The sequence below is a fragment of the Carcharodon carcharias genome, chromosome 4 (genome assembly GCF_017639515.1).
Source record: "Carcharodon carcharias isolate sCarCar2 chromosome 4, sCarCar2.pri, whole genome shotgun sequence".
NCBI lineage: Eukaryota > Metazoa > Chordata > Chondrichthyes > Lamniformes > Lamnidae > Carcharodon > Carcharodon carcharias.
Genome location: NC_054470.1, coordinates 100,752,533 through 100,777,057, shown reverse-complemented (window position 1 = coordinate 100,777,057; position 24,525 = coordinate 100,752,533). Strand labels below are relative to the sequence as shown.

The following is a 24,525-nucleotide window of genomic DNA, read 5'->3' as shown; positions in this document are numbered from 1 at the left end:
TGTTCCCCTTATATCGAGTCTCCTATCACTATTGTTCTTCCCCTCTTTTTCGTCCCCCCGTGTGCAGCTGAGCTACTCACAGTGCCATGAGTGTGGCTGCACTCCCCAGAAGAACCGTCACCCTCACCGTTTTCCAAAATAGAGAAACGTTTCTTGAGTGAGATCCACCCTGCCCGACACCTTTCTTCTGACTGATGATCATCCATTCCCTCTCTGTCTGCACTTCCGTGAACTGTGGGGTGACCATATCTAAAAATATGCTATCCATGAAACTCTCAACCTCACGTATGCACCTCAGTGCCTCCAGCTGCCACTCAAGCTCTGAAACTCGGAGCTCATGTAGCTGGAGCTGGTGGCACTTGCTGCATACTTGGTCGGTCAGTGCGCAAGGAGCATCTAGGACTTCCCACATGTTGCAGGTGGTACATAATACAGGACTGAGCTGGCCTGTCATGCCTCTGGTTGAAAAAAAACCTCTTACTTTAAGTTAAATATAGTAATAAAATGTTCAGTTATTTATGCACTTTAAATAAAAACTAGAACTTTTACCTTTCCTTAGCTTAATCTATTTTAAACTGAAAAAGGACACTTACCCACTACTCACCAATCAGCTCTCACCTTTGTGCTAACGTCACTTTTTGAAGCTTCCCCACACTTGTGTTGGTTCTGATCTCTCCATCACTCTCTCGGACTGTCTTGTGATGTCATTCTTGTTATTTTCAACAAGAACTGACTGCAAGACAGTCTTACCAGACTGCTTCACCACGATGCTGATTGCAGTACACTTTTCCCCTCTTTCCTCATTACAGCTTTTAAGCTGTTAAACGTAGTCTGACACTCCTGTTTCCATTCGGATCTTTTGTTCTTCTTAACAAACTAGTTAGTTAGCAACTACACTGCTGAAATTTGGCACAAATTTTTGATAAAATCCAATCGCAAGACTTCCCATTTTGTTGTAAGCACTGGGAAATTACACATAGCTTTTACCTTTGTATCCCATGGGGGTACTTGACCATGTCCAACAGTGTGGCCTAAGTATGTGACTTTTGCCTTCGCAAATTCACTTTTAGCCAAATTTATAACCAAATTGGCTTCTTGTAGTCAGTCAAATAGTCACATGGACTCAAAACATTAACCTTGTTTCCCTCTCCACAAATGCTGTCAGACCTGCTGAGTTTTTCCAGCATTTTCTATTTTTATTCCATCAATTGTTGTATGTGCTTTTTCCAGGTCTGACCGAATACCACTAAGTCGTCAGTAGACTACACAATTGCTCAGTCCTTCAATCACTTCGTTAGTCACTGAAAGGTTTCTGGCATGTTTTTCATACCAAAAAGCATTACCTTAAATTGATACAGACCAACTGGAGCCACAAATTGATATTTCTTTTGCCCTTTCCGATAATGGCACTTGCCAGTATCCCCAAAGTAATTTAATTTCCATAATAAATACTGACTGTCCAATTCTTTCGATGCAATCTTCTAACCATGGAATAGAATACGAATCCAACTTGATCACTGCCTTTGCTCTGCAGTAATCACTGCACAGTTTTTGGGATGCATCCAGTTAGGGTACCATTACAATGGATGAACTCCAATTATGTGACTGGATTCTATTATGTCATTTTAAAGCAGAAATTCCATTTTTTCCACACTTCAGCCAATTTTACCTGATTTAATCTATATGGGTGTTGCCTTATTGAAACTCAAGCCTTACATTAACATCATGCTTGGCCAAAGTTGTCTTTCCTGGGCTATTCCCACAAATTGCTTTGTGTGACTGCAACAGCTTTAGTAAGTCACTTGACTAGAAGGTAACTTAATATTACATTTAAATTCTCAAGTATTTCCTCATTTTCCAATTTATTCAGAGGAAGGTCAATTTCAGAATCTTTAATTTTTGTTTCCTCCTCTTCACCTATTGTTACTAGCACCTCCTTCTGTTTATCCTCCCTGTGGAAATACTGTTTGAGCATATTCACGTGGCACACTTGCTGACTCTTTCTCCAATCTGGAGTATTCAATACATCAGGCAGAAATTTCCCCACTGCCAAGGTGGGGGGGTGGGGGGGAGGTGTTATGCGGGCGGGGGCAGGGGGGAACCCGATCAGTGCCCCCAATCGGGGCTGCACTGACATTTTATGTGGGCAGACCACACAGCATGACGCACGCCCGGAGGTGCTGAGTGATCTCTGTGGCGGGGGTGGGGATTCCCTGAGTCGTTTTACATGTTGGCAAGCAGGCCCCACCCCCGCTTGCCGACCCAAAAATTCTTCCCATAGTTTACCTCATTCTGTTTCTTTTTGATTTGGCAAGGTGCACTAAACCTTGCCTTCAATGGTTCACCTGAGACTGGCAACAATATCAGCACTTTAATCCCAGCCACAAAACTACGAGCCTTTGCCCTTCTATCTGCATTTGCCTTCAATACTTGCTGAGCTATTTTTAAATGATCCCTGGCTAATTCACATACCCTACTTAATTTTTCACTGAATTTTGTTACATATTCCAGGAAAGTAGTTTGAGAATTCTGATTCTCTAATTTCTTCTGAATCAGTTTGACTGGTTCCTTTACAGCGTGACTATAAATTAACTCAAACGGACTGAACTCTGTTGACTCATTAGGGACATCCCTAATAGCAAATAACAAGAATGGAATGCCCCAATCCCAATCAGGAGGGTAGTCTTGACTCTACACTCTAATCATAGTTTTTAAAGTTTTCCAGAACACTTTGTGAGCCAGGGTAATAAGCTGACGGCCTGAATTGCTTTATTCTCAGGCTGTTCCTCACTTCTTGAAACAGCTTTTGGCAACCCGTATCTTGCAAAGAATTTGGTTAACTCTTCTACCAATCACCTTTGCTGTGATTTTCCTTAAAGATATTGCTTCTGGAAATCTCGGGGACGTATCCATGATTGTCAATAAATTCTGATTCTCACTTTTAGTCTTAGTCCTACACAATCAATAGGGATCCTGTTAAAAGGTTCCTCAAAAGTTGGAATAGAAATTAAAGGTGCAAGTTTAATCACTGTTTGAACTTTTCCTACCACTTGGTATGTGTGGCATGTCTGACAAAATTTGACCACATCTTTATGTAGCCCAGGCCAATAGAAATGTTTTTGTATTTTAGCTTGAGTTTTCCTAATTCCCAAATGTCCAGCTATTGGGATTTCATGAGCCACTCTTAAAATTTCATTCCAATATCCAGACGGAATTACTACCTGGTAAACTATGGCCCACTTATCATCTGCAGGGACATGAGGTGGTCTCCATTTCCTCATTAGCACATTGTCTTCAAGGTAATAACACTCAGGAATGTGTCCTGCCTCAGTCTTAGAATAAACTGTCTGATATAGCTATTTTAGGTCTGGGTCACCCTGCTTGTAGCTCCACTAAATTTTATGGCCTAAACACCTCAGCCTCATTCTGTAATCTTCTGCTCCTGAGCAATCATTTCAAAAATGGACCCAGCCAACTGAGGATCAGCATCTTTTAGATTCTTCCTCTTCCTGTTTAAGTTTATGTGCCTGAGACATTGTCACCACACAATCTGGAAACAATCTCGGATGCCCTTTTTGTAAAACCTCCATTGATTGTATTTAAATAGGTTTTTTGACCACTTTAGGGGTAGTCGACATTTGAGATCCAACTATATCATTTCTTAAAATGAACTAAACTCCTGCAATGGGCAATTTCTCCATTCCAACAATTACTTCTCCTGTTTTCAAATCACTTTTTCAAATTTATTCTGTATATTGAGATAGATTTAAATTTTCCATATATTCCACTAACTAACAATGTATCCTGCAATACCTTCTGGACAGCAGATGGCACTATCCCATAACATCAGTGATTGACTGGCACCTGTATCCCTCAAAATTTTGACAGATTTTCCTTCTTTTCCCAAATAACAAGGATATACTTTCCCCTCACATATAAACTCTTTGAACATCTCTGTAACCTGTCCTTCAGAATTTCCTTTGGTAGGTTGAGAACACATTTCCACCTCTCTAGCTAATTCTGACTCCCCTATGAACCATTACAAATGCTACTGTTTTATCGCTCACTTGGGACTCAGAACCCACAGCACTTTTATTTACAGAACACTTCTGAGTTCCTATCACTACAATCGGTCTGCCATTTAACTTCCAGCAATTCCACCTCGTATGTCCAGCCTTGTTGCAATGACGTTACAATTATTACGTTTTCTCCTTTACCTTTGTTTTCTACCTTCTCATCTTTAGTGGACTGGCATCCTTCAATTTGCTCCTTATTACTAGCACTTTTCCCATCACTAGATTTTCTGTATCTCCAATTTCCTTGCTGACTCCCATATGACCCTTTTCCCAAACTCAACTATGTGAAATATCATCAGCTTCTCTGATCTTTTCACTTTGTCTTTCATCTAAATAATTTTTGATGGTTACTGGAATACTATTTCTAAATTCTTCCATAATCATAATTTCCCTTACATTTTCAAAAGTCTTTTCTAACTTCAGTGATCGAAACCATTGATCCCATAGTTTCATTCTCTCTTGTAAACTCTACAAAAGTCTGATTAGGTTTATTTTTTATGGTCCTAAACTTGAATTGATAAGCTTCAGGGACAAGCTCATAGGCATTTTTTTAAATTATTCATTCATGGGATGTGGGTGGCACTGTCTGGCCTCGCATTTATTGCCCATCCCTAATTGCCATTGTTCAGAGGGCATTTGAGAGTCAACCACATTGCTCTGGGTCTGGAGTCACATGGAGGCCGGAGCAGATAAGGGCCACAGATTTCCTTCCCTAAAGGACATTAGTGAACCAGATGGATTGCTCTGGGTCTGGAGTCACATGTAGGCCAGAGCAGGTAAGGATGTCAGATTTCCTTCCCTAAAGGACATTAGTGAACCAGGTGGGTTTTTACAGCAATTGGCAATGGCTTCATGATCATCGTCAGACTTTTAATTCCGGATGTTTATTGAATTCAGATTCCACCATCTGCCATGGTGGGATTAAAACCCAGGTCCCCAGAGAATTGCCCTGGGTCTCTGCATTACCAGTCCAGTGACAATATCACTATACCACCACCTCCCCTTAGTATTGCTCTTTTAACTACTTCGTACTCTGCAGATTGTCCTTCTGATAAGCTCGCATACACATTCATAGCTGTACCTGACAGAACACTTTGTAACATTATGGTTCAAGTATCTTTTGGCCAATTCAGTTTCATAGCTATCTTTTCAAATGAGGTAAAATATCTTTCAACTCCATCCTCTGTAAATTTAGGCACTAACCAAAGGTTCCTAATTAAATCAAATTCCAAAAAGGAATCACACTCACCATGTGAACCATTATCTCTCCTTTCCTCCTTTATTCTAAGTTTCGCATTAGACAGTTCATACTATCTGGCTTCTTTCTCTCACTGGAGCTCCCTATCTCTTTCCTTATCCCTTCCATCCCTTGCTAACTTCTCTCTCTGAAGTTCGATCACGCTTTCAAGTTCTTTTTTCTTGTATTTTATTTCCTTTTCTTGCACCTCTTTTTCTCATGCAAGCTTTTTTATTTCTATTTCTTTCAACCTGTCCTTTTCTTTTTCAAGTTTTTCATTTCATTTTCTCCTTTTTCCTCCAATTCAAGCTTTTTTTCAGCTCCATTTCTTTTTCAAGTCCAAGCTTCTGCCTTTCTCTATCTCTTTCTATACCAAACTGCTTCTTTTGCAACTGAAGTCTCACTACCTCTAGCTGTGACATGTTAGTTTCAGGTGGCTCCTCCTCTAACTTTAAATGTTGGATAAGTACTTTAATCATTTCAGCTTTATGAAATTCTATCTTTATTTCCACCTGCACTTTATCTGCTAACCCTCTCAGCTGAGATTTAGTCAAATATTTCAAATAATCTACAGTTACATCTTGCACTCCCAGAAAAATCTTAGCAATTGCTAAAGCCACTTTAATATCCATCAACACAAAAACCCTGAGTTCAGTATCCTCCTCATACTGTATCCTTTAGATTCAGAAATTCCAATCCAATCAAGGAATTTTGATCCCACAAAAGCCCCCGAATTTGTTTTGACCACAGCTGATATTATTGCTGAGCACACCAGAGTGGAGTCTGTCTCACTGATCATAAACCTTTTTTTTATTGTGAAAATGAGGAGGAAGAGCTACTGCCCTCAAAAGCATAGAGCTCCAATAGCACCTTTAGAATATTAAGAATTAAAAGATTAATTAAAAAGAAAAATAATCTTAAACACACAAGATTAAAGTTACACAGTTAAAACAGTCTTTAAGAAAACCCCCGAAAAAACATGATTTGTCAAAAATACACAATTAAACTACCTTTCTGGCAACAACCCTTTAAAGATTTTTAACCATAAAAATCCAGTAAATATTACCCAATCAAAGAATTGTTGTTACTTTAATAAAGGTACACCTCACAACTTCTCAGACACTTCCATTCTGAAGCAGAATTCCAAAAAAGGTTCAGAAACAAACTGTTTCCTAAAACAAAGACTCTCCTGGCTTAACATTGGGTGCCTGCCTCCAATTCAAAACTTATACATCTTCTCAGCAGCTCACACACACAGAAGCTGGTCTTCAGTGGGTACCCCCACAGTAAATCCCAACAGTTAAACGTCCTTTTCCTTAAATATCTTTTTCCCCTTTCATCTCAGCATTGTCCTCAAACACCCCTTTGAAACTCAGCTTCTCCAAATATAAAAATCTTTCATGTTTTCTATTTTGTCTCGACGTTTGGGTCAATAAAATTTAATACACCTTCCCCTGTTTACTCATGGAACCACTGGAAGATGCAAATATTCCTTGTTACCTCTGAACTTCCTTTTGAAATGCACCAGCTGAAAAATCAATTTCCCAACATATCTCAAAACGCAAATTTCAGAACCAACCTATTTACCTGTAACTCAAACCCACCATAACCTTTCATTAAAAATGCACAAACCTAACACTTTTAACCTTTTGTCTCTTAGATCTTACAGATAACCTGTCTCGAGTAATCTTCCCCCTTTTTAAGTAACCCTGGACATGCACACACCCACAGATTTCTACACAGAAAATCACTGTAATATAGGAATATACATCTCTCATCACAGGCGCATTCTCTACTAAAATTAGTACTTGTGGCTAAAACGGTGTTTCATGTGGCTAGCCAGAAATTCTATCGGATGACATTGATTTAGCCCTTACAGTGCTCTTATAAGCAAAGTGTTTTAAAATCTTACAGCACAGAGGAGGCCATTTGGCCCATTGTGCCTGCACTGGTTCTTTAACAAAATTATCCAATTAAGCTCACTCGCCTATTCTTTCATCATAGCCCAGCCTATTTTTCGCTTTTAAGTATAAATTTAGTTCCATTTTAGAAGTTACTGTCAAAATCAGAACACCTCACTGTGAAAATAAATCCCCATCTCTCCAATGATACAGTTATCAATTATTTTAAAGTTGTGTCCTCTGATTATCAACCCTCCTGCCAGTTGGAATAATTTTTCTCTATCTACTCTATCAAAACTCTCCATAATTTTGAATGCCTCTATTAAATCTTCCCTTCATTTTCACTGTCTTAAGGAAAATAATTACAGCTTCTCTAGACTCCTCATATGACTAAATTGCCTCAACACTGGTACCATTCTAAATCTAAAGTGCATTCTTGGAACTTAGCCAGGCATTCATAATGACCCCATCTTGTAACTGTATCAACAAAACAGGCTGATCAGATGGCTTCATTATGAATGCTTGCTTGAATGCACTTAGATCTCAGCAAGCAATGTTTATGCAGCTGCAGAGGGGAGTAAAAGCTTTGTTTGATTGATATCTCTAATAACCTGCTGTATCATTGAAGAGTTTTTTTCACTGCCCATCTGTTTATTTGCATCATTACATTTATTTAAAAGAGGTCTAAAGTGGAGAAAAGTTTCTAACACTGATGCTATGAATGACTAGTTGATTGATGTTTGTAAGAGGTTGTAAGATGAGCCATTTTTTTCAAATGATCTTTTCAAAGCCTCTGATTGTCAGTTTCAGGGTTATTTCAAAGACTTGTCAGACTTGACCATTGGTTAGTTCTGTAAACAGTGGGTACTGGGAGAATGGGTTTAGAAGATGTTTTGGGATATGGAGTGGACATTGGGGTATGAAAGGGCATGAACAAGTTAAAGGAAGCATGGTGGTGATTTGGAGTGGGTTGGGGAGTAAGGGGTAAGGGTTTCAGGCAGTGACACACATTATTAAAGCTGAGCCGATGTCTCAGTAAACAGAGGCAGGCATTCCAGCCTGCCAACCTGGACCATTCACCTGCCTCCATTGCCACCTTGGGCTTGCCTATGGAGACAACACGCCTGACTCCAGTCCAGCCCCATGTCCTGAAAATGAAAATTTTGCAGGCAGGGGCCCTCTTAAAGGATGTGGATCTGCCAAGCCAGGAAATTTCCTGACTCATCCTTACTGCCCCATTGTTGCACAGCATGCCAATTTTCATTGTTTAAGCCCCTACATGGTCTCTTGATGAGGTGAGAAAGTGAATCTGGTACCTGTGAGATTACACAACAACACTTTTAGAAAAGAGACCGAAAATTGGTAGTGAAAGGAGAGGGAAAAATAATTATTAAGCCACCACATAAAGGTAACAAGTTTGCTCAGTGGTTATGTCTGCAATACCTTAGTCAGGAACATCATTCAATTTGATAAGAGAGTTGGTCAAGCTAATTAAAAATGGAAGAAAACACCTTTAAACCAGAAGTTAGCATTATTAGCTGCCTGAGATATGAGCATTGTACAGCTGAGAATGCAGAATGATGAAAAGCAAGCTCAAGTCACTCCACTGCGGCCCTATTCTGAGAGCTGCAGCCTAGGTTAATTCTGTGGAGCAAAAGGAGCCCCATGAAGCTCAAGACTCCGCAGCAAATATTTTTAAACCTGAATTGATTGCATCATTTAAACAAATTATTAACAGTGGTTGTTTTCAAAAAGATCAGAATACATATAATGTCCTAGTCTTCTTTCATTTGCCTCATATTCCACAAATAACCCCAGTTGAAAGGTCAGGCATAGACGTTCACCAAGTCTATGTCAGCTGCACTCAAAAATGTTAGGTACTCAAGGCCCAGAGAGACATCAATTTCTGAATTTGCCCTTAAAGAGAAAGAATCAAAAGTCTTATTTTACACATTATACAAGAAACTATGAGGTGGGTTCTGATATTTGCACAAGTGCACAAGAGGATGGTTTTGAGGCACGGGTGTCACGAAGCCCCCATTACCTTATGTCTGTTAGAGATAATATACAGGCAGAACACAAACTTTGCTATATGTGCTGCTCACTGGCTACACAGTCAATAGGGGACCTACATGCATATGAGGCTGGCAGAAGTTAAAACTAGCCTGCACTTCTTAAAGCCAGCTTATTCCTTTTAAAGGGGGAGGTAGATTCTGGCTGCAGCACATGACAGAACTGTCTCAGATAGTGTTTCTGAGGAATTTCTGAGATTGTCACAAGTAGCAGTGGAAAACCAACATAATGAAAGGGCTCTCAAATTCTCTGATGTAGGGCTGGAGGCCTTAGTCCAGGAACCGGAAAGGAGATTCATCATGTTTCCATAGTGGGTCAGGAGGCCCTCATTGTGTAGACTGTAAAGAGACTGGGAATAGTTAGCCATGGAGGTCAATTCAAGGATGCTGTCCCCAAGGACCTGGGAATTCAATGATCTCACATAGGTCATGAAGGTCAGGAAGTACATCTTTAAAGGACATCTTCAACCAACTGCACCACCAACCTCACACACAGCTCAAAGCATTGCATGCCCATCACTAAGCCATCTAAAACCTCTAGGAATCAGGATCTGTGTTCCACATCACCTTCATACACTTGCCACTACTGCAAGCCTCACTTCCACATGGCACAGCTTCCACATGCTGCCAGCTATTCAGCTATGGAAGGCACATCACCCAAAAACATTGCAATGCACTCACTGACACTCATCACATTCACCTGCAGAACAGGTGGCAAATAACTTAAGGGAATAGCGGAGAACCAGCAGAGCACAGGCACACCTGCACCTCTTGAGCCCCTTGGAGGAGACATTTTATGAATTATTAAATTGGCATTCACTGAGGCGGTTGCATCCTGGATCATCAAAACATCCAGGACGATGGTATATTCTTGCCCTGTGCACCTTTTCAAATCCCATTCCACTCACATCCTGCAACCTTGCATCAAATACAAGCTGCAGATCATGGATCTCTTGCATTGCTCTCAAGCCGCACCTTCCCTGACTTCAACACTCCACTTCTGCACTCAGGCTTTCAGAAACCCAAGAACTGTCATCTGGCCACCTAGTACAGCATCACACATGGGGTGTGAGCAGGATCACGATGAAGAAGCACAGACAGTTGATCTGACACCAGCTCAGATATCGGCACTGCATGTACCTTAGAGGCTGGAGGCATGATCAGTGCGTGATGAGGCATGAGCATGAGTGGTTTTAGCAAGGCCAGAGGAAGAGGATAGCGTGTGTGTACCAGCTCCCTGGAGGGTGAGTCTGCAAACACAGTCAGCTGAGGACTTCAGTTGGACAAAGTTTTGGATAAGGTTGATGGGCGTACACACAGCGATGCCAGGCCTGCCACAGGGCCTGGAGTCATTGTCGTGAAGCATGGAGGAGTTTAGTTCCAGCTTAGCCCAGGCATTGTGCAGAGCTTGGAGCCTGTGCTTTCCAGCGTGGAAGTGCTGGCCAAATCCAAGACAGCACTTGAGGGCCCAGCCATGTTGCAACATCAACTGGTCAATATCTCAGCTTCTCATGCAGCACAAGCAGAATTCGTCCAACAGCTGAGTACTGCAGAGGAAGCTCAGGCTGAGATCATGAGATCCACGCCCGTTGCTGGGCAAGTCCGGCTTGGCACGATACAGGGTCAGCTGTTGCCATCATGACTGCAAATACCAGTGCTCAAAGATGCTTTGCAGGGCGTCACAGCAGCCCAGCAAATTGTCCTTCATTGTCTGAGTGTGCCAGTGGCTCCACAGTGCACGAACTTGCTGCCCTCTCTCAGGACTACAGCATTGATGCTCCCATCATTACCACTCTGCCAGTGCTCTTGCTGTTGCTTCTCTGCCAGACAGACCAGGCTGCTGCCACCTGTGCTGAGGTGATGCGGTCCAAAATCGGACCCTCAAAGCCCAGAGCTGCTCAAGGGTGTCCGACAAGACCCTTTGCAGTCTCCTGCAGTTAAAGTCAGCAACCTTCCACGAGCGATGCTGCAGTCACTGGGGGAGCACTTGGACAGGCAAAGGTACCTACAAAACAGGCACTAAGGGAAGTCACAAGGGTGAATGCTTGTATTTTATTGGAATTGCTGTTGGAGAATGTTTGTATGGAATTTTCTTTCCCGTCTCTTTTATTTCAGGATTTGACTGAGAGGACGCTGTGATAGTCTGCAGCAAAGGGATGAAAGATGGGAACGTGTGCAGTAATGGTGATGTAGGGATCTTATCAGGGGAAATAGAGAGGGACAGTCTATTGGGAGTGATGGTGTCCTGGATGCTCCTTCCTTCCCCCTCTTCTTCCTTCTCCTCCTCCTTGAGGTGGCAAAGACTGCAGAGAATCAGATTGTGTAGAAACCAGTAGGCTACCATGAATTTGGAAACACACTCCAACGAGTATTGTAGGGTTTTCCCTGGGCGGTACAGGCAGAAGAATCGTTGTTTTAGAATGCTGAAGGTCTACTCTACATCAGTTCTGATTGCAGCATGGCTCGTGTTGTACAAGCACTGTTCATATGAGGTCGCTGGCGTGGGGAGAGCCATGAGCCATTTGTCGAGAGAGGAGCCCTTGTCAACAAGCAGTTGCTTTCTAATTCATCACGATGGTTTAATATGGCAGGAATGGCGGACTAGTGCAGGATAGAAGTATGTGCTGCTGGCAGCATAACGGGGTTCACCCATAATAATGCTCTGTGCATGGCCTAACACCGACTGTACATTAATGAAGTGCAGTCATTCTGGAGAATCTCTCCACTGAACTCCTTGGAAAAGTCCAGCATCACTCCCTTCTGATTCCAACTACTTTTCAGAACTCCTCCGACACCACAGTACTCAGTGCTTCCACCAACTTTTCAGCAGCAAAAGAAAGTCAAAAGTATCTCACCTGAAAATCCTATGTTTATCCCTTTAAATAACACAAGTTGTGGGGGGGTGGTAGTGGGGTGGGGTGGGGCAGGGCGGTGCAGGTGAGGGGAGGGGACGGTCGGTTGTGCAGCAAAATTCCTACTCAGCTGAGTCTGTTTAGGAGAGTGGGTAAACAGGAACTGCAAGCCACCAAATCAGCATTAGATGCTGAGTGGCGTCACAGTCTGTCCACATGGCATGCTTGTGATGCAGGCATGGAATGACCATGCTACCACCCTTGGCAATCCAAGCATGCTGTGCTGGAAGTGGGCGGAGGCAGATCGGCTGCTATATCCTGCACTTTCAGAGACACTACCAGCAGAGCTGCACGGTGCAATTTTGCGACCCAAGAACCCAAGGTGATGACAGCGTCATCCTAGCAGGACATTCATACAGCACGTTACACATTGGCACCTATATAGTGTTAATTCATTGGGTTTTACCCACTGAATTAATAATGCACTCCCAATGGATCACTAGACAACAACTCCTCAGTACAGTGAGAGATCTGTGACCTGTCATTTTCCAATCTCAGCTATTAGCTAGAAAACATTCGAGATTTTGAAATGACAGAATCAAAGGTCCTTGACTTTTAAATTAATTACTAACAAGGCGTAAATTTTTTGCAGTCATAAAGCCTACTTTTCACATTGAGGCAAAAAGACAGTCCAGGTACAGTAGGTTCACAACAAACATAAGTCATACGGACTCCAAACGTTAACTGTGTTCCTCTCCACAGATGCTGTCAGACCTGCTGAGTTTTTCCAGGTATTTTTGTTTTTGTTTTGGATTTCCAGCATCAGGAGTTTTTTGATTTTTCAAAAGCTATTTGCTGGGAGCAGGTTTACGGGTAAACTCAAATCCCGATTGGCTCCTGCATTCGATTTTCCTTCAACACATAGTCTTCAGCTGCCTTTCTTGATGGCAGCTGCAGGACACAGAGCAAATTGAAATGGAAATTGAAAATGGTGAAAGCCGGGCTATTGCTACACCTTGCTTCCAAGTTTATATGTCAGCATCAATCTGTGAGTGCTAAAGGAGCAGTGATTATATAGTATTTGTGGAGCAATTGCTGCGGTGTACTTCATGGATGCTTTGAGCTAACACTTTAAAAGGGCACTAACTTTGATGAAGAAACATTTTGCCAAACTCTTGTTTTATTTTGCAAACAATGCTATGTGTTTATGTCACCATGTCACATCTTTCGGAACAATGAGAAAGCAAGTGCTACTCTAATTACTTGGTGATTGAGAACTGTCCAGGGAGCCCTCTCAGGATCAGAGTATATGATCAAGAAGAAAGCCTGTGAGGAGACATAAGAAGAAAATATTATACTTGTCACTTAATGAGCAGTTAAATGCCTTGAGAGTGGGGGAAAAAATTGTTCTGGTGAAAATCCAAATCCCACTTTGTGCTCAACGGATGAAGATGTAGCCCTGAAAATGTATTTGTGTATATGAAGGGGAGTAATTGACTGCACTTCAAAAACACAGAAAATGAGCCCAACAAATATCTGCCAGTCACTGAGCTGAGGGAAGAAACCGAAACATCAGACCTGCCAACATGACGTTGTTTACTGATGTTCAAAATGTTTAGGGGGATCTTTAACTCGTGGACAGGAAACTGGGTAGGCAAATAGGTGGCCTGCCTGGGTGCCGTGACAGGAGATGCAGCCAGCTTTGATGACTAGGCCTCACCTGTATCCCTCTAGCCGGCAAGCTGTCCCATCAAAATGGTCAGCAGTTGAAGGTCAGGTAACACAAATTCAACAATTTAGCTAAGCCCCAGGGAGGAGGCGTGGAATGGTGGAGGGAGTGAGAGGAGTGGCAGTGAGTATTGGCAGGGTCTCTTAGATGGAAAGTCAGAGGGCGGGGAGTGTGCAGAACCTGGGACTTTAGAGGCGCAGACTTTCCTTTTAGGGACTTGCCCCTTTTGGTCCTGCAAAAGAAAGCTCAATACTTCACTTACTTCTTTTCCCTGCGTGCAGAGCAGCCATTGCAGGCACCCCACAGTTAGCCATTAAAGTGCCATCAACGCACTTTATGCCATAGATATGTATGTGTATATATATATATATATATATCTATATATATGTCATAGGACTCCAATTTGCATATGAGGCTCCTGCCAGCATCAGGTGGGCATCAAACCCCGCCAAAGAAACAAACTGTTGAACTTGCCACAAGGTGGGAAAAGGAGAACTCCCACTCTGTCCATTTTCCACAGCGTAAGAGAGTTAAAATTTCCCCTTTTGCCATGTGATGCAGGGGTGCGCAGCAGATTGGAGCTGTCCTATTTATGGTAGAAGTTCAGTTGGTGCCTACACTTTCCCACATAATGAATTGTCATCCTCATCCATGTTTTGGAGGGAAATGTCAAGTGGAGGTTCAACGGATCCCTCCAAATGAGGGGGAGAAATAAATCTTGCTATTACAGTGCAATGTCACAAGAATCCTCAGGGCAAGTGACCTACCAATTCTTTTGTACAGGATGTGGAGAAAGGTTAAAAATGGAAGGAAAGAGAGAAAGAAGGTTTGAGTTTATATAGTGCCTTTCACAACCTGAGGATACAAGAGTCTCAGTTGCTTCACAGTCATTGAGGCTTGTTGAGATATAATTAGTTATAGGACAACGTGAAAGCCAATGTGCTGTAAAGAGACCTGAATGTGGAGGGTTTGGAGACAGGGAGAAAATAATTTAAAATAGCATACAAACACAAAATGTATTTATTTGTTTTGTTAATAAATGCACATGTTAAAACAACTTTTATTGCCTCAAATAGTACTGGACAGACTGCTACTTAAGGTGGAATGCTTCTGAATATGGTGGTGTTCAGAAAGTGCGCTTTCCTTCAGACCATGTGTGGGTACCAGATATTCTCCTCTATAACAGGTGAGATGGCTTTCTTCCTATTCATTGTAACAATTACCTCTCGCTAAATACTTAACTAAGCCATTTTTTTAAAGAAAGAATCCCAATCATACTCTATTTTAAAAAATCCTGGAACATTTTTTTTCGAATCATCCATATAATCTCCTCCCCCAAGCACAATGGGTCATGAGGGCAGTGGCGACCGTGGACTTCCATTGGACTGGTCATGATTAAGCTTGGCAATGTATTGCAGTGGTTTGCCACTGCAGTATGGCTGACCAGGAAACTCCCCAACTCCTACCCCCAGCCATATCGGAAGAATTTACAGGCTGATAATCAACTTGTTTGGCCATGCTATGAACACACCTTCCCATCAGGTCCTGAAGTGGGAATTGAATCCAGAGCTTCTGGCCCAGGGATAGGGATGCTACCACTTAATGCACCATTAGGTATTAATGCTGACTGCATAGCAACATTCAGTCACAGAATTCAATGGAAACATCTGGCCGGCTCCATCTATGGGAAAATCCAATATAAACATGTTGCAAATTTGAATGAAGTTCAAGTTCTGCTTGCTGATTTTCTGATAAAATGAAGTGTGCTATTCATAAATTAACATTCCATAGCAGCTTAAAACTTTATATTGTATTTATATAGTGAGTATGCAATGTAATTTGTTAATAAAGGGCAGTCTGATTGCTGCCAGTTGTAGGCCTGGCCAGTAGGTGTCACTCTATCCTGAATTGGGATCTGCTGCTTTGTGCTGGGTCACCATGGGGCAGAATTTTACCATCGCACATGCCCGACCCGATCAGGCATAAAATGGCATGCGATGACGTCAGGCGAGCGTCCTGAAGTCAGCGCACACTGGCGCGATATTTCTGTCGGCAAGCTCGTGCGAGAACCAGCAGCCCGTCCACCGACAATTAAGAGGCCTAATAAGGCCATTAAAGTATTAATTAACAGCAATTTTTCACTGTCCGTCCAACGTCACAGTTGGTGGGCAGGCAAATCGGCCAGGCGGCCTTTGTATTTTTCAGGAAGCCACATCCAAGGGTTAGATGAGGTTTCGGTACTTAAATTGAAAACATTTAAAATGTTTGGCCAGATTTTTTATAATGCATGTGTTTAGTGAATGAGTCCGATGCATGGACATTTTTTTCTGCATTTAAAAATCTTTATTTTTGTTTCTAAAATTCTTCAATTCCCTGAGGCAGCTCTCTGCCTTCAGGGAGCTTTCATTGCGCGCTCCCACGTGCCTGCGCTGACTTCAGCGCTTGCCCTCCTCCCACCCCCACCCCGGCAGCACTGCACTTCTCCGTGTGCATTTCACTCTGGCCAGCCGTTTACTGGCCAGCCAATGTGAAATTGCAATCAGGGGCCAATCACGGGCAGCAGCACATTTCCCGGCCGCTCATGGGCCCACCTGCCTCACCCGCCCGACGACTTGAAAATCCCGCCCCGTGTTATTGGATTGAGGTAAATGAATAGTAAAGCATTTTCCAACATTTGTTTAATCTTCTAAATTGCATTTCATCCATATGCCAATGCTAGACTTGCATCATTTGCCACCAACCTAAGTGGTGTCTGAAGTGAAAACAATTCTTCCTGCACTGTCAACACATTTCCTGGCACCTTCTCCTGCTGAATGTAGGCTGCCCTGTTCAGTACCTTTGTGAAATGCATCCTACAGAGACTCCTAAAGCAGCCAAACTGGATGCTACCAGGTGACCTACCCCTCATCTGGCTGCTCTGACCCAAGGCACACTTCCCAATAGATGAATACCCTGTACTTGCTGTTGTGCTGCAGAAATGAACTTAATGTGGCAACTGGGTTTAATCTTGAATGTTACCTTTTGTTTATAGCTACTTGCGATGTTCACTGTCTCCAACCTGCCACCCACACCATTTAACTAAAACCTTGAAACTATAAAATTAGATCCAGCAGTCACAGGTTACCAAAAAAGAGGATCAAAGCCATCGATGATTTTAAAGCAGTTTATTAAAAAGCAATAGCTTAGATATGATATATAAGCTAAGAAGGGAGAAAAGACATAACGACTCTTAACAGGGGAAAATGTTTTACTGTCCCCAGATTGGACAAGCGAATGGGGGAAGCCAGCAGGGGGTGGGGGGAGGGGAGGAGCAGTGGGGATGCTGATCTCCTCAAAACAGTTTACAGCTTTAGGAAATGGATGGATGAAGCTTATCTCCTTACCCGGAGGTGGCAGTCTCGTTTGCTCTCAGCCTTCTTGAGCTAACCAAAGTGTTAGGCCGAAGCCAGCATTGATCAGTTTGAAAAGCTGTCCTCTGTCCGATGTCTTCTTGAGCTCCAAGGTGTTAGGCCAGAACCAGAATTAGTCCACCTTGAGAAGCTCTTTTTTGTCCTAAGTAATTTTTCCCTCTCGGGAGCCCGCCTATATACCTTGTTTCTAGGGGCTTGATGCTTGTATCATGTCAATTACTTGTTCAACTGCCCATTGGCAAGTGACAGATATTCAAGGTAACCCCTCTTATTTCCATCTGAAAGCTACAAAGCCATCTGGTGGCTTATCACTTGCTAGAGCATTTTGTTTAACCTATACTTGGATGGTTGATCAACAAATGGGTCATGAAATCCCAGCTTATCGGCCTTTAGGAATGTCTTTTACCAGAGCCTGTGTTAAAGTCATGTCTTTGGCAGAGACACCAGCCAATGCTGTCCTGAATTTATCAGCCCGGAAACTTTCCAGTACAGATGTATCAAAGAAAATCAAATCTGACTTTAGTAAGCTCTTTATTTCCAAAAGGAGTAAGGTAAATTCAGGTAGCTTAATGTCACCATTTACCAAAACTCTGAAGATGCAAACGAATGCATGCACTTTTCAATGTTGAAAAGGCAGCAACTCAAGTGTAATCCCTGCTCAGTTTGTGATTATAAACCATCTCTGACACCTGCTTCTGTGGCCTGTGACTCAAAAATTATTTTTTTCTTTCAAATCTCTTCACGAGGCAATACATAGCAGCTAGGCACATATTTCAATTTAGTCCCATTGTGCTTCAGTCAGTGCAACATGCCTTAGACTCCCTTTTTAGTTATTTTCAGCATGCGGTTGTGGCCTGACCTGGTTCTTAGCAGCTTTGATAACTCCTTTTGTACCTGAAGTTTGTTAAATGCAGACAGCCTGTTTAACAACTCATGACTGGAGGACTCAGAAAGCAGCAAATCAACATCCCCGCCTCTGCTAACATTTAGGCTTTCCTTCCCATCCCACAGCACAGTACTAAAAAGAGCTGCAGCATTTGAAGCTCTTCTAGCAAACAGACTATGATACTATTTTATTCTTTGCCCTGCCCAATTAATTCAAGTAGTTGTCTTCACTGAAAGCACGCGGAAGAGCACACATCTCCCTGAGACTAAGTGCTGCCTCAGGGAGAGCGCTGAAAGTTTTATAAACTTGAAAAATAGAAAAATAAAAAAAGTATTAACATGTCCCCCTCATCTGACAATGTCACACGAGGTGGGACATGTTCATAAATATCATATAAACTTTATTAAACTTTAAAAAATGTTTTTTAAAACAGACATGAAACCTTAACCTGCTGGTGGATGAGGTTTCATGTTTTTTCAGAAGCCCACCAGGGCTCCTGTCCTTCCCACCAGCCTTAAGGTTGGACAGGCAGGTCCTTTAATTGGCTTAATTATCATGTCAATGGCCTCATGTGGGACATCCCATGTGGGACTTGAACCCAGAGCTTCTGGACTATAGGCAGGGACAATTGTGCCACAAGACCTCACATAAGATTTTCTAATTAACTATAAATTAAAATATAATATCAAAATACTGGTTAAAATTAAGGACTCAATGCATAACTTTAAAATGGGTAATTATTTATGTCAGTGTACTCTGCTCGAATTATCCTCTAACCTAAATCGCACAACACTTGTAGACTACATTTGGTCATAACTCCCTGTGTAACAGCATTATGGGAGAATGATCAATAAATATTAATTATTAAATTGCACTGCTGTTGTTAATGCTGGTCTGCAGCAGGATCTTGATTCATCCCCATAATTTTCCATGTGGGGAGATCTTATCTTGATCAACCAGGTAGGGCTGGATGCCATGTGGATAGTTAATGCGGAGCTACAAGTGTGAGAACGATGAGAATTATGTAGTGGCAATGTCACTTGTTTGGCCCCATGTCCCAGGCTAAATTCCCGATTTGAGCTGAGTTAACTGTTCTCAGCCGAGGCAGAAATGGCTTTGTTATACTTAGGCCGGAGATTGGGAAAGACAGGCCAAGTTCCTGCCCTAATTATTACCCAGTGACCTCTATCGGAGCTTGCAGATATCTAGACATCAGTAAAGTTTAGCTGCAATGGCATCCCAATATTACCTAATTAGGCTTAAATGTTATTCGTGGCCACAAGACTGAGGTAGTATAGGTGTCTATACAAGAGAGAGATTGAAGAAAGGCTGTGCATTTCAGTTCTTTCCGACCACTTTGTCATGAAGAACAGAGACATATGTGAAATTTTCATGGAAGTTTTCCAATAGTAAAGTGGAGAAACCCTCAGAAAAACAGTGCAAAATGGTTATCATTTTGTCAGGGTTTTCTTTGAAGCTACAGTGGGAGATATGGAGAACTGCATCGAATTTCAAGTTGTATACTTTTATAAATATGACCTTCTTTCTGCTATTTTAGCTAAAGCACCAACCCACTTAACAAAGACAGACTAATGCAGCATTAGAATAATGGAGCGAGATATATCTTATGAACCAATAATATTTCTCATCCTCCACTAACTGTAACAGTAACTTGCAGACTGATAAATTACAATTTATGACTCTATCGTCAGATTTCCTAATGTTTTGTGAATTACAAAAAAGAACTAAAAGGCTTCAAAGTAGTTCAGGATTTATAGTTTTATTTTCCAAAGCAGACCAATTTTTCCATAGAAATTTCCAAGAATAGTTTCATTGGATGAGAAAATTTATTTCAAGATCTGACCCTCTTGAATTTGCAGTTTAAATGGTTCTAATGGTGAAATTATCTGTTAAGAAAACATCAAAGCCAATTAAATGAAAAACAGCATAAATTATAAAGATCATATTCAGGATTCTATCAGGACATCAGTTGAGCAGAGAGTGACTGCCCGTGACAGCAGTACGGCATTTGACCGAGTAAGGCTTCAAGGAGCCCTAGCAACCAGAGTCAATGAGAATCAGGGGGGAAACTCTCTGCTGGAGAGAGTGCAACTCAGATTTGCCTTATATAGAGCTTTGTGAGGTATCAGATTTAAAGCTGAACTTGCCTCTGAGATAGAAGCTACTGTATGACCTCAGGGAAGATGAGGTGGGGTGTCTGGAAAAGAGCACAGGCACATCTGTGTGGCCACTTCTTCATCATTACTTGGCACATAAAACAAGAGGGCGACATTTCAGACTGCCAAATTCACTGGGCGTGCAGCATATTGTCCGAAGGAAGAAAGGAAGATTGAAGAAATGGTCAAAGCACCCTCACACTTGCATCATGTAGAGGAAAGGCGGAGCAGCAGCATGTGGCTGGAGCCATGGCACCTGGACATGAGGTGGCAAAGCCCCCAGTCAGAACAGCAGGAAGGATGAAGGTGAGATATTACCAAGTGAAGGGTATACCTGAACAGGTATAGCTTTCTCATAATGACCAAAATCCAGTGTAGACAAAGGCTTAGAATGTCTTGGGAAATGGTCACAGGCAACTGTGCCGTGTTAGAGGCAGACTTCGTACCACAAGCAACAGGCGCCCAAGTCTTGCCAATTGCAGTGAAAGTTATCGTGGCCCTCAACTTCCAGGGCTCTGCTGCAGACCTCTGTGGCAACTTACAGTTAGCTACCCACTGGTGCATAACATCAGTGACTGGTGCATTCTTTGCCAAGATAGGCGAGCACATTAATTTTCCAACAGATGTGGAGTCTCAAAGCCAAAGATCAGTAGAGTTTGTGTCATTAGCTAGCTTTCCACTAGTGCAAGATGTGATGGATGTAACACACATTGCCATCAAAGCACCATCGCTGGAGGCGCACAGATATATGAATAGAAAGTCCATTTATTCAATAACCATGCAGCTTGTATGTGACCACAATAAGATTTCCCTCCACGTCTGCGCATGATTCCCTGGAAGCTGCCAGGACTCTTTCACCTTGAGGGAGTCAAATCTGCCACACCTTTTTGACCCTGTACCCAAGGTCTGTGGCTGGCTACGAGGCGACAAAGGTTACCCATTGAGAAGGTGGCTGCTTACTCCATTGCTCCAAGCAGAGACGGTGGCAGAACTATGTTACAACAGCAGTCACCTTTAAACCGGAGCAACCATCGAGCACGCCATTGGCCTTTTAAAAATGTGTTTTCAATGCCTTGGCTGCTCGGGAAGAGCACTGCAATACTGTCCTGCGAGGGTGTTAAGGATAGTGACTGCCTGCTGCATAGTATGGTGCAGCAATAGGGTGTACATATGCATTATTCAGAATCTGGTGAAGTAGACTGCTCATTGGAAGAAGAGATGGAGGAGGAGGTGGAGCTAACTGCCTTAGATAAGGATGTAACCGAGGAGGACGAGCATGAGGATAAGGAGGACAATGAACCAAATGATGAGAGGCGTATTCAGGTACCTATAGCTATAGTAAACAGGGAGGATGTAATACAGAGGTGCTTTTCCTAAGCCATATGGAGGATATAGAGAAGCCTATCTCCGTTCATTGGGACATTGGCCCAGTTCTCTACTTGGCTGTAAGGAACCCTAGCCCTCGACCCCTTCTCTACGTTGTTGTTAGGGACCCTAGCCATCACCCCCTCACCACAAGCCCCCTCTGTAACCCCTCATGTTCTGCATGTCCCCTCCATTCCCCCATGTGCCTCCATACCCACTCACTCAGTACTATTATATACAGAACTAATAAGCCATTTAATAGCATTGGGAAGTCCTTTAAATGCTCATGATTGTTTTTTTAAATCATCCATTTAAACTCTAGTTGAAAAATAGTTGCCCATCTTAGAAGATGATAAAACTGTCCATCAAATACACAATGAAGCTTCCTTTGAAAAAAAAACACTCTCTCCTCTCAAGTGCTCATTAATCTGTCTAAATAAGCAGCCAATGAAAACCCGCTTCAAAATATTTAATCCTATAATATGCTCAATAAAACTATCAAACAGAGCACACAGTCCCTCCACAACTGTATCAACAAACCCTCCTGGGCTAAACCCGTTTGTGGGTCTGGAAATCAGCCAAGCATCCATAATGAAATTCTATTGGGCAACCAAATAAACTAAGCCAAACGGAGCTCAATTAAATAGACTTTGAAGTTGCCTGACCTGATGTACAGCATCTGCTTCTATTTTCTCAAAGGCTTACCAAATGGAGTTTCTGCCAAAGAAGTCTGGCATCTGTTCAATGTTTTTCAAAGATGTCTGGACTCGAATTCAATGTAAAAATCATATCACAGTATCCATATGACCCATTTAAATCAGAATGAATGTGTAAGAGCACCTTATCCACTGGATACATTACTCTAATGCATGTGAACCCTTTCACAATGCTAGTCAATTTAACAGTCAGATATCTTTTAAGGAGAGCACTAAGATCAATTACTGTATATTTAACATATTTAAAACATATTTAACTTATCAACCATCATCTAATTATAACATGTGAAGTTGGCCAAAAACTTTAAACTTAACATGTCAAAAGGTTCCTGACACCACAGCAGGCTTCCCCCAAATTCACAAACTGACTTACCTGACATTGTTCACTTGGCCTTCAGGAACCCAACCACCTCAATTAAAATACCAATGTCAAGGAAAATTGCATTTGGAGCTGGCACTTAATAACAATCCCAATGTCACTTAATGTGAGCATTGGGTTGTGACGTGCCACAATTTCCACCCTGGAGAAAATGGCTTCTGTTGTAAATGGCCTGGTAAGTAGTAATTTGCCAGCCCCCATGTCTTCCTTTTTGACCTCCCGACATGGGTTTCCTCAACGGTTTTCTCATGGGCCCAGGATTTAGTATGAGTAAAATTATTCCATTCTGATGTAGCATTCTGCATAATACGTATCTAAAAAGAAATGAATGTTCCTGTGGTAGCACCTATCTACAGTTGTCGAATAGATACAACCTTGCAGATGTGTTACTGCACCTAAGAATTCCTGTTCTCCTTACAGTTCTTGCCAATTATGTGTATAGTTAATAACCTGTGCCATCAGCCTGGGAACATACTAACATGCAGTATGGCCTATATCCAATGTGTAATCCAACAGACACAGGGGGAGTTTACCAATCTCAGGAAGAACAGCTTAGCAGGCAGTGTTGAGCAGAATGGAGCCTGGTAGTGCTGCTTTGTGTTAGTAAATGCTGCCTGGACCTCCAAAAATGTCAGCAAATAGTTGGTGTGTTTGTTATCGCTGGGTATGGTCATGTGTCTGTGAAAGGATGTGATATATTTTAACCTGAAAGTTTTAAAAAAATATATTATATGGGATGTGAATGCAATTGACAAGGCTAGATTATTTGTTCACTCCTAATTGCCTTTAAGAGAGTGGTGGTGAGCTGCTTTCTTGAACTGCTCCAGTCCATCTGGTGTAGGTACACCCACAGTGCTGTCTTGAAGAGAGTTGCCATATTTTAACCTAGCAACAGTGAAGGAACGGCAATGTAGTTCCAAGTCAGGATGGTGTGTGGCTTGTAGCAAAACTCGTAAGTGGTGTTCCCATGCATCTGCTGCCATTGTCCTTTTAGGTGGCGGAGGTCACATGTTACTGTCGGAGGAGCCTTTGGTGAGTTACTGCAGTGCATCTTATAGATGGCACATACTGCTGTCACTTGTATGCCATGGTGGAGGGAGTGAACGTTTAAAGTGGTGGAAGGGGTGTCAGTCAAGCAGGTTGCTTTGTCTTGGATGGTGTTGAACTTCTTAAGTGTAGTTAGAGCCACACTAATCCAGGCAATTGGAGACTATTCCATTACACTCCTGTTCAAATCCCAGCTGATGTTAATAATGGACAAGTCAGATCCCAGGTTGAAACCTGGCTTGATAGATCTTAACTTTTTGATTTTTTTTTTAGAAACTGCGGAGGAAAAATATTGAACAATTTCACAGGTGTCTGCCGATTAACTTTTAACACGAAGAATAAAATATTTATTAAACAAGAAAGTGAACTATATTACACCAGACAAAAAGGTTGGAAAGATCTCAATACAAACACAAGAAAATTGTTCAAATCACATTATTCCTTTACACTAGCAATATTTTTTACAGACACATACAAATTCCGAGCATTAAAATAATTTACAATATCTGTCTTATAACAAACTATTCAGGATAAGTATGAGGTACATGTGAATTAACAGGTGAACTGTAGTCAGACACACCACACTCCAAAGTAACTGACAGATGCCACCAAGGCAGATTCTATTGATTTCTGAACAACCCACCCAGATGTTTGTCATGTTGTGAGCCAACCAATCTC

At 42.1% G+C, this 24,525-nt stretch overlaps 1 protein-coding gene across 1 annotated transcript in view; it reads left to right on the top strand.

Annotated features, from left to right (window-relative positions):
* The window catches only part of chrna8 (cholinergic receptor, nicotinic, alpha 8), a 266,096-nt gene that overhangs the window by 91,890 nt on the left and 149,681 nt on the right, over window positions 1–24,525 (top strand). The window contains exon 4 of the mRNA XM_041185313.1: window positions 14,944–15,053. Coding sequence (XP_041041247.1) covers window positions 14,944–15,053 — 110 coding nt within the window. The remainder of the gene's footprint in view (window positions 1–14,943; window positions 15,054–24,525) is intronic.